The 11,187-nt window shown below is 42.0% G+C and overlaps 2 protein-coding genes across 2 annotated transcripts; both read right to left on the bottom strand.

Annotated features, from left to right (window-relative positions):
- Positions 1-3,187: 3,187 nt before the first annotated feature.
- Positions 3,188-5,695, bottom strand: LOC143186663 (sodium channel protein Nach). Its single transcript, XM_076390371.1, has 8 exons — positions 5,237-5,695; positions 4,955-5,171; positions 4,623-4,884; positions 4,402-4,542; positions 4,104-4,181; positions 3,792-4,019; positions 3,546-3,721; positions 3,188-3,415 (listed from the first exon to the last, which is right to left on the bottom strand). Exons 1-8 carry the CDS (start codon positions 5,529-5,531, stop codon positions 3,265-3,267), a joined length of 1,548 nt encoding a protein of 515 aa, XP_076246486.1. The 5' UTR covers positions 5,532-5,695; the 3' UTR covers positions 3,188-3,264.
- Positions 5,696-5,819: 124 nt separating this feature from the next.
- Pka-c3 (Protein kinase, cAMP-dependent, catalytic subunit 3) lies at positions 5,820-10,941 on the bottom strand. Its single transcript, XM_076390910.1, has 5 exons — positions 10,808-10,941; positions 8,191-8,353; positions 7,182-7,445; positions 6,526-6,856; positions 5,820-6,450 (listed from the first exon to the last, which is right to left on the bottom strand). The coding sequence occupies exons 1-5, from the start codon at positions 10,896-10,898 to the stop codon at positions 6,304-6,306; spliced, it is 996 nt and encodes a 331-aa protein (XP_076247025.1). The 5' UTR covers positions 10,899-10,941; the 3' UTR covers positions 5,820-6,303.
- Between the last annotated feature and the right edge of the window lie 246 nt (positions 10,942-11,187).

Genomic DNA, 11,187 nt, shown 5'->3' with positions numbered 1-11,187 from the left:
CTCTTGATAATCATCACCATTTTCACACAATCTTGGCTCCGTTCCACTCGTCCATCGAGAAGTTTATATACCATAGAGTACTAATCTTGCGAAACTTCTTCTTTGTCTTCAACTTCAACAAAGTATGGGACTATAAATACTCGCCTGTACAGGCATTGAAGTCACGTGTCCCTTGACAAATGACGTAACGCCTTTAAGCACTGTCCATCGAGATGGTTCGGTTCACACGTTAAAATTAGACGCAGGCCTGGAAATGATGGACGACGATAGCGCGTATTAGTTAAAGAGGAGCAGACTACGGCTTAATCGAACGTAAAAGCTCAGCGAGTGGCGAGGACGAAAATAGGCCTGGCCATCAATCACGTCGAAGGACTTCGAGTGTGTTATTCGGGGTAACGATTTACATCCCACGTTTATCGGTTTATACTTCCAATTTTAGCGAACCACTGACGCGTCCTTGAAGGTGCGCCCTCGATTTCGTGGAATTCCCTCACGTGTGAAATATCGTGGCGTTGCACGTGAGGACGCGTGCGTCGGCGTCGGAAGCGTCGAGCGAAAATAAAAGTTGGGCGCCTGTTGTGCCTCGTTAGAATTAAATTAACGCTAATGATGGCGCCTGGCTGACTTGTGCTTCATCGACCATGACACTTATGAATATACAATATAAGCTGCGTGATTATAGTAATTATCAGACTTTCGTTCTGAAATTTTTAAGTCAGACACAAACTGTGCTTCCTACTGGAAGCTTACCAAGGGTCGATGAACTCTGTTTTAAAGTGTTGTCATTCGAGTGACCTTGAACCAGCGTTTTGTCGAAGATCGAGAATCGATACGCAGCTTTTTCCACCGAAGCTGTATCGGATATTCACGATGCTTAATATAACTCGAGGTGGCGGAATTCGTCGGTTTCGCACCAGTGGATGGTGGTGGGACCTGGGCTACCAATCCTGGAGCAGAAGTTACAAGGGAAGGTGCAACGTGGTCGAGACTGGTGGGGACTCGACACGGTTCCTGGAGGAATTTCGGGATTCTTCGAGTCCTGCGTCGAGAAGGCTAGTCGACGGTTGAACGCAAAGTGGCTCGGTGCTTATTTACCCCTGACTCTAGCTTCTGTGGATTACAGTGATAAGCTAGCTTTAGAACGACAGTCTTCGAATCTGAGAAGAAATTGATTTGACAATTGTTGCTGGCTGCTTGACCAGTCGATCCAAAACATAAAATACAAAAATCAGTATTAATAGGGCTCGTGAGTAAAGACAATCTTAAGATGACACTTTTTTGTAGAATGTGGATATTAAAAAGTTGAAATTTTCTTGGTCCCTCTAGTGCAGTGAATTTTCCCTGAAGCCTAAAAAATGCCACAGCCAGCCCACGAGACGAAGAACATCCTGACCACGTACTTCATCCTGATCCTTCTACTGATTTGCCTTTGGCTGCTTTACTCGGGACTTTTTTAGCCACAGGATACATTCCTCAGCATGGTAAGTTTGTTTTCTCTGTCAGATAACAATGGCTACTTCAGAGTTTGCTTCTTATTGTAGTCATCGTTGAAGTCTCCGAGACAAAAGCGACTTCTCGTTCGCACGACAGATCTTCATTATCTTTTCTATTATACAGTCTGCTTCCTGTGTCGGTTTCAGGAGTGAAGTAACCACGAAGGGAACACATCGATAGAACAGACATCCTCTCGATCCATCGCTCAGGATACACGCCAGTTTCTTCATCCGATTAATTGTTACTCTCTCCCACAATTTTGTACGAAAGCTCCAAAATGAACGAAACAAGTGTACCCTGTAGAAATTTCTTGTTATTGTCTTTCCACCTGGTTCACATCTCATGCATTTACTTTTCCATGATAGCTAGAGACGAAGTAGCTTTATTCCTAAATGAAGTCTGATTCGAGACGAAGGCGAGGAAAATGGTCAAAGAGACATTTATAAAGATCTCTTATACCTCATTATCATGTATAGAAGATATCATTATAAAGAAAAATTATAATGGCTTGTGCCTCTCTGTCAACTTCAGAATTCCTCTGTGGCGTCTGTCAGGCGAGTAGTGAAGCAGAAAGACCTCATTCGAGGGCGAGAAAAGAAAAATGGACACTCGATGTTCGAAGATAGAAAACATTTCGGTACACGGTGCGATGGGCGCTAACACGTGGGCGTTTAGTCGAAAATAGCTTCTCGAGGTGCTTCCAGCTCTTTTCCACAACGATGTACAGGGTACAGGCGGTGCAGATGAACTAAATCGGTATTTTCGATAGCCACTTCCGAAAATAGACGTTATATGTACGAGCATCTCTATCCTAGCGTGTACAGCCCTCGTCTGAGCAAAACCGAAGTTTTTCCCTGGTGGTTGCGTAAGCAGCTGGCGTTTATCGTGGATCGAGTTACCGATTTATTCGATTCGCGAAAGTTTCGAACATTTTTACTTTATAAATAGAACTCGTGGGGAACGTTCAACGTCTGTTCTAGATGTATCGTCATTCTTTTCCTCTTTTTGGAACCTGTTCGCAATAAAGATCGCTTGTTTCGTCCCTCCCACGCTTTGTCTTGTAGCTTCATGTTAAAACATCGAGCATTTAATTATCGAGGCACAGTAAAGTTTCTTTTACAACTGTGCTACATGAAGGAGGACTTCCTGCATCAACGTGGGCGACCTACGCGTCAAAGACACGTGACGATTAAGCGACTCTGTCACCGACTGCTTTACGATTTGCATCGAAAAGCTTTTTGCTGTACGACACTCACAGAGGGAACTTCAAAGCAAAACTCGCTGTAGTAAATGTTTTTACGAGCAGAGGTGTAAACGTCACGGTGGCGTTCCAGTGAGCGCTCGAAATAGATCTAATTGCTCCAGATTCTCGCTGCTCTGTGTACGTGGGGGCTTGTTACACAATAGACTGTCCGAAATTGAGTGAATTATGGCCGCAGAAAAATCAATTGACCTGTATTTTCTTGCGTGAGGGGAAAATGGTTAGGAAAACTCGGTGGAGGAGAGAAGGAGACGTTTAATAGCTAAGAAAATGTTCACATAAACTTCTTGGTGATTAGTAGAAAGCTGGACGAGGGTTTATAAAATTGTCGTGGCGTGTTGTTTTCGGTTTGGGTGGAGATTCGATTTTTCGACTCTGGAAAACCGCGCGACACATCAAGCTGATGAAGTAGAGGATCTCCACGACGCTCAGGAAGCTGCAGCCGAGGAAGAGGCTGAATATTCCTCCTATGGATGCTGAAAAATAAAGAAAGGGTGATAGATATTTATCTAATTGAACTTGTAGATTTTTAAAAAAGGATATTTGTTCAATTTACCTAGTAGATAGAACTCGTCAGCTGCTGGTATTGTCTCAATGACTTGGTAGACCTGAGAGCTCATGTAGAGCCGCAGAACAGCGTGATCGGTAGTTACGTTTGAGCTGGGAAATTGAAAGTAAATTCAAGATTTACTAAACTCAATTGCAATTCGACTGTCTAATATATTTACAAGTTTTAATTTTAGTTTTGCAATTCTAAAAAGAATTTCTAAAATTCTAAAGACAAACTCACTAGCTCGCTGCCAAGTGAGTCTTCCTCAAATTGATGGAGTTCAGAGAGCCCTCGTAAACAAGTTCCTCGCAAGGTGCACGACAAGAGCAAGTAAAATTCTCGAACTGGATGTCTCGAACAATGCCTATCATTTTCGAGTGTTTCTGGATACAGACTAGACCATTTATGTTGCAACGCTAAAATTGTATAATATTGATAATCATTTAAAAATCTGAATGAGCAGACACAGGAGGACACTCAACCTACTTTGACGGGATAGAAATCAGTTAAGTAATCGTAGATAAATGGTAAACATCCACAGAAGTAGAGCATGCTTTTGATTCTACAATTCGCGTAGCAATTTGAATATCGATAAACGGGGAAGTAATCTAGAATATTTTTGTTATTTGGGATGCACACGGGAACTACTTCGTTATTTTTGTTGCGGTGATACAAGCCTGCTGGTTTCTTGATCATCTCTGGCCTTACAGTGATCTGTGGATAATTAAAAGTAGATAATATAAGTACTTGATGTGAATTGCAGTAATTATTGATTTAAAAGTATATTTAACGTGTCACCTGTAATTCTCGACCCTTTTGCAAAATATAGGAATTGGTGTTGAGTCCTGGATAGTCTACGCTGTGATGAAGGAGTAACTGTTCAAGAAATGAATGAAGAAATGAATACAAATTTTCTGTTTTCTCTAATCTTGAGAATTATTCAATTCTCTAATTATTGAATTTTCGAGTGACCCTTTCATCATATAAAAATTACATTAATATTAATACTGTTAATAGCTGAATTTTTTATTTTTCACTGAGTTTACCAGGAATCTAGATACCAAATATTGCTTGCAGTCTCATAATTATTTCGTACCACCATCCCATCGTTGTTGGACACAGCTTTACTGATTTCATCAGAATCGTCCTCAACGGTGAGAACATCCTTCTTGATAAGAAGTTTCAGGCCACTTCTGCGACCGAAGTCAACGGAAGTCAAGGGTTCTGGTGTTGGTTGCTTTCTGAGCCAGTAGAAAACCAATAAAGAATCAGTAAAATTTCTATAACGTCTTAATAAATCATCTGTTATTAATATACTCGCTTTTCTCGACCAACAAGTTCCTCTAGAAGATAATTGAAGGAGCAGCAGAGTCCATAGGAAGTGTAAGATAACTTTATTGACTCGTCACAATCAATATGTTCGCTGTTCCACCAGCAACTTTCAACAATATCGTCACAGGGTTTCAAAATCTTTAAAAAGTTTGTCAGAGACCATTTATTCGCCTGCAGGATCGATTCCAGAGTGTAGATCATGTCGTATGTATTCGATAAATAGGGGAGTGTTATGTAGTGACCATATCTGAATTAAATTTTTTTATCAATTTTTAAAAATTCAAGCTTCTGAAAATAACTTTGCTTTAAATACACACTTTAAGATATTCATTGCAAGGTCCTGGCTCACATTATCTGGTAAATTCATTCCCTCAAAAATCGCCAAACGTCTGTGAAGAGGGATTGGTGTCGATGGACAAATGGTGATAGCTGGAAAGGGAGCCTTGAAAATGGGATGGTAAAACGATTTGATGTAGGTGTTAGTGGGATTGTCACTGTAGCGATTCAGGAACTGCATCACCATTAGACTTAAACCTAAAATATTATTAGAATTAACTTCACGTATTTTTACATCCTCGTGCATCCAAAAAAATGCGCACAGACGAATCCAGTAAGAATGGTGCAAGCCCAGAAGATTTTCCCACAGAATCCAACTTTGATGTCAATTTTTCCAAAATACTGCAGTCCATGCACTGACGTGCTTTCGAAAAAGTCGTTCAGAACGTCTTGAACAGTGGGTACCTTTTCCTTTTTCTTTGGAGAATCTACCAGGTCTGGAATAACTTTCGCATTGACGACTTGAATCGTTTTGCCGATTGATCGCTTCTGAATTTTAGTGCTACTGTCATTGAAGTACAAGAATTCTTGATTTCTGGTGCTGAAGTGCTTGGACATCGTTGGGAATCACTTACAAGAACTTTAAGTAAATGTAGACCGTTTCAAATTTGTTCCAGAAGTCGTACTGATTGTTCTGTACGCAGAATGCTGCGTTTTATCGAAGTTGGATAGCCTCGCGTGTCTAGGACTAGCTTCAATTATTTATTCTCCCATTTAAAATTAATCGTGGAGGCGTAGCTGACACGTACGCAGATTCCATCTCGATTAATGATACGAGGAGTATCGATTTTCCCATATTTAGAAGATTTATGTTACTTAAACAATAGATTTGGTCACATATACTACTCGAGGTTTAAAAAATGCACAGTTTAATTACTATCTGACTCATATCACATACAGGTTGTTACAGTATTTTACACAGATCCTCTTAGAAAAAACTTATATCACTTCTCTGTAAAAACACTTTCTATTCTTACGTACTCGCAGGAACACACAAATACCATTTCATGGCCCTTATCACTCGAAACCCTGATACGCCCTTTGACTTCACTTTCTATTTTATTTACAATCCTGTCGATGAAGCAGCGATTAACTCTCGAAAAAGTGGTGCCTGGGTCATTTGCGACAACAGACACTACTAGTCAAAGGTTAACAAAAAAAAACAGTGAAATATCTATTCTACACAACTCGTATAAATAAATAGTTCGCAACGATATACAAAAGGATAACTATTTACAAGGGGAGGGGGCGAGAACTTATACTTCATCGAGATTTATACACGTTCCAAGTAAATTCGATTCCCTAAAGGCAGATATGCAAAATGACCCATTCAGAAATCTTGAAACAGAGCCAGTTGGTCTGGTGGCAATGGAGGTTGCGAACGCCAGTCAGTTTCAGGGTAATCGTCGAAGCAGCTGGGATCACCTGGAGCCTTCACTCTTGGCTTTATTGGGGGAGTCAATGCCCTCTGGGGCACCTATTAACATAAAGAACATTAAAGCCACTCTGTAAATAAAGCTATAAAATTTTCTTTATTTATTAAGTTAATTACCAATGGCCACTCCACTAGTTTGAACCAACGATGTCTTTTAACATCCTCAGCTCCTTGCCTCATGTTCCCTAGCCTCTTCGTCCTGTCAGCTACCAGAAGCTTTTTAATCAGGTCCTTGGCAATAGGGTCCATATGCTTGGGCCACTCTATCCTCCCACTGAGAATCTTCTCATAAATCCCGAATGGGTTGTCGTCGAAGAATGGCGGAAATCCAGCCAACATTTCGTAAATTAGGACTCCAAGTGCCCACCAGTCCACTGCTTTATTGTGTCCTTTACTCTGGATTATTTCTGGCGCCAAGTATTCGGGCGTCCCGCACAAAGTCCATGTCCTACAAACAATAAATGCTTATATAACAATAAATGAAGCAATGTTCTGCTACAATGTCACAAGGAACGAGGAAAACGTTTATCGTGTGCAGTTATCGATGCATCTTCTCTATAATTAAATGGCTACGCTGTCGACGTGACATGGAGATACTATCGAGGCGTTTGTGAGAGATGATATCAAAAGTGTGCTGGAGATTCAAAGAATAAATATACTTATTTATGTGTCGCGTGGAGAGCTACTACTTTGTTGAGTGTAAATGTAAACGATAATAAAATATTAGCATGTTTGCTTCTGTTTGCAATGTCAAAGGATAGCGTGTATTCTACCTGTCTGTGAGTTTCTTGGAGAAGCCGAAGTCTGTGATCTTGAGATGGCCCTGACTATCCAAAAGGAGGTTCTCTGGTTTGAGATCCCTATAAACTATGTGTTTGCTGTGAAGATACTCCAACGCGCAGACTATTTCAGCTGCGTAGAAACAGCTGGTGGGTCCGGAGAATCTACCAGCCGCTCTCAAATAGGAGAAAAGTTCACCGCCAGCTACGAATTCTAGCAGCATGTAGACTCTTGCTTCATCTCTTCCACTCCAGAGCCTGGAAAGAGGTCAAGGTTTAGCAGAGGTGTTATTGATGTGGAGATTGAAGTTATTTTGAGAGTTTGGTAATCTGGTAAATTCCTAGTAGTACCTAGTAGTGCCTAGTAGTGCCTAGTAGTGCCTAGTAGTACCTAGTAGTTCTTGGCAGAACCCTAGTGGTTCCTGACAGAACCCTGGTAGTCCCTGGTAGCCCTCAGTAGTCCCTAGTAGTCCCCAGTAGTCCCCAGTAGTCCCTAGTAGTCCCTAGTAGTCCCTAGTAGTCCCTAGTAGTCCCTAGTAGTCCCTAGTAGTCCCTAGTAGTGCTTCATTCCTAATAATTCATATTTTCTAGCTACCTACAGGTTCTAAAAGCTCCTACTTCCTAGTAGTACCTACTTCTTAGCAGTACCTAATCCCTAGTAGTACCTAGGTATCAGTATTACCTAATTCCTAATATCACTGAGTCTTCATGTATAAATTCTAAACTGCTTCAATACCTGTACAATATTATATCACTGTACGTAAAATTAGACACAAAAAAATAGGAAGAAAACAACTCGACTGCTTTTCTTCTTAGTTACGCTTTCTTTTCAGTAATTTCTTTGGATCAACCAACAAACTAACTTTCTTAATTGTGGACACGCATTTGATACACTTCCTCGCGCCTGACAGTCTTGTTACCGTTCATAGACACCGTGGATCGCGGTCGAGAGAATTTCATAGATTCCTCACATTGAATTAAAAACAGGGGAAAGCGAACTTACATGTTCACGATGAAGGGATGCTTGACTTCTTTCAGAACCGTGATCTCGTTTCTCACGTGCTCCACTTGCTTCAACCTTATCACATCTACCATCGAGAGGATCTTCAGAGCTAGTGGACTGCCCTGGTGCCTGCAGAGGACCACTCTCCCGAAGGTACCAGTACCTGTCGATCATATTCGTTAATTAAAAGAAAAATCGGAGCAGTGTTTTGCATAGCTAACGTGTCCATTAATTATATATGTGAGGCAAGAATACAATACACCGTCGACGAAGGCAACCTTTCAATGCAAAGATAACGCCATCGAACGATCACGTTATTAACGTTATTCACGCCTCTGACATTTACGACGCGCCTGTCTTCGCGGTGCTGCATTTCAAGACCGTTTCCTTCAGTCGTGCCCCGCGTTTTGCAATTCAAATGAATCGTTCGCTCGCTAAGATTTCCGATTCACACGTTAGCCAGTCTCGTTTGCTCGAGTATCGATAGCTCTCGCGCCACGATTCGAAGTGGCGTGCAAGGGAAAACGTGGCTGCATCGTCTTATCGATCACTCAGGTGGTCGTTAATTATCAACGCTCTCTTTAGTCGCGCGACTGATCCGCGTGCTGCTCGCTCTGTTTAATATACTTTTCCCACGATACGTGTGCAGGTGACCAAAGTTGGTCTGCTCGGCGTACCGTGACCAATTAACTGGTCCTGCGCCGAAATTAACTGCTGAATTGCCTCACCCAGACTTTTTATCGAGAAACGAGACAGTACTTTGCATACGAAAGCATCGTTGCGGGAAATTGGCAACAGCCGCGGGAGTGAGGAGCGAAATCGTTCTCGGGTGTTCGAAGTGGATGCCAGAAAGGGGAACAGGTGGCAATGATAAAGGGACAGACTTTGTGTGAATGTTTATTAAGAAAATTAAGAAATTATTGAGGGAAATACTGAGAAGAAATAGAACATTTTTAATTAGATTTGTTTGTAATTAGTTAATTATTGAATTAGCAGGAGAGTCTTCCACTTTTTTTTCTCACTTTCTTTTATGCTAATACAATTCCCTCGTTAAGAGTTTCTTATTATATTCACTGTGCCATGGAATTATTTACACCAAACGAGTTTTGCTTTCACGGACTTTCATTCACAGCTTTGACAAGACAAAGTGAGTTACATGAGTTGACCTCAAAACCGTATCCCATGATACAAGTCAGTTATCAGTGAACCTTGAATTTTTAATGAGGAGGCTGTACGATTATTCATTTATCAAGCTCTAGACCAAGGATTAAATTATAGATACGAGTAATTATGCCATGACTGTTTATGTACCTATCATACCACAAAAAAAAAAGCATTTTATGACAGATATTGAGATTCACTTCTTCTACTAGTAAAGTCTACATTCCTGTTCATGGACGATTCCCACAGTAGTCAACGCGTGAATATTATTTAGTGCACATCTTTTTGGTATTTTGGAACCGAATAGCCCATTCATCTCCTAGCAGAGGCCGCTCGAATTTCGTCCACGCCAGACGTTCCCCTTAATACTCTCATTTTTCCCGTATGGACACTCGAGAGGATTTTGGTGTGCGTCCAAAACTTGTTTTACGTCTCAAGGAAGCGGTGTCTGCACATCTGTCCTGATCGATCTTCGCGCGCGCGCGCGAGCCCCACGGTCTGAATTTAATCCAAAGCGCGACCGAGGCAAATGGAACGATAAAGGATTAATGTTCCCGCGGATTTATTTACCGATCGTTTGATGTACGCGTCCCGTTGCGCAATATCGTATATTAGTGGTAATAGTCAGAAGGCAGTGTTGGATTTCACTCGATGGAAACTTCGCCTGGCCCGAATAAATCGGCGCGGGAATTTCAGGGATTTAAATGGGCGACGCTCGGTTTGTATTTCGATCGACCAATGTCAGTCATTCGAACGATTCTTTCGCAAGAACCTTCGAAAATCTCTGAACGAAACACCTGTAGTTTACTGCCACAGCCTCCCGTGGAACTCTGACTTAACGAGCAGTTAAATATACACTCGCTGGCCTCTCACTCTCCAGTGGCCCACTTCCTCGCATCGAGGGTGGTTCGCTTCTTTGATGTGCTCTCAAAGACAACGGCACCTAGCAGAATCTAAATTAAAACAGCTACTAGTCCACACTATTTTCGAGGGGCAAGCATAAATATTTAGGCCGAAATATGGTACACGCAGGAAACACAAATAGCAGCCTCTAGAGGACCTACATCCGAGTCGAAGCTATCTTGAGTCCCTAGGCGAATAGAAAGCTCAGCTAAAGTAGCTTAACACAATGAAGATCCATGACCCACAACTTCGATCAGAGGATAGATCTCTTTATTAATCAACAGCACAGGACTCGAGACATTTTTATATTTAATATCGACAGAGACTGGGATACAATCACTGGAAACACTCATATGACAGCAACAGCTTTCTTTTTCTATCTAATGGATAAGACAGTCGATATAAAATTTCTTACGATCTGTTTCCCAGCCTGTGCCACTCTTTAGAAGACTATTGTCAGCCACTGAGGACAGTCCAAGCAAAAATACCCCGCTCTCCACTGTGTTAAACTCTCCCAAGCTGAAAGCTGTGTTCTCGTTACATTCTCGCTCACCAATGGTCTTGATGATCTCCAAATCATCGACGTCATACCGCGGAGTGTCCTCCTGCGAGCCTTCCTCATCCGACGTGGTGTCCCCCGACATAGTTCGCTCGCTACTGCAGCGTCGAGTCAGGAGAAAGTTTCTGATTTATTTCACCGAGGTCTGCCGACACGTGGAAAGAAAGGAAGCCCTGGTTCAACGATCCACTCTCGCGGTATTCTTAGATCGCGAACGGGCCGAGCGACCTCATATCTGCTCTTCCTGACCCTTCCGACAAAGTCTACCTCTCGAATTAACCACAGCACAGAAGAGCGTCGGACGTCCAGGACAGAGCCGCGAACCAGGAGGCTTCGATCCGCGACAGGTGCCTGTCGCTGGCTCGTCAGAAACG

This window comes from Calliopsis andreniformis, unplaced genomic scaffold, assembly GCF_051401765.1.
Source record: "Calliopsis andreniformis isolate RMS-2024a unplaced genomic scaffold, iyCalAndr_principal scaffold0022, whole genome shotgun sequence".
In the NCBI taxonomy this organism is placed as follows: Eukaryota; Metazoa; Arthropoda; class Insecta; order Hymenoptera; family Andrenidae; genus Calliopsis; species Calliopsis andreniformis.
The sequence above is the reverse complement of the archived record's forward strand: the minus strand, read 5'-3'. Positions and strand labels throughout refer to the sequence as shown.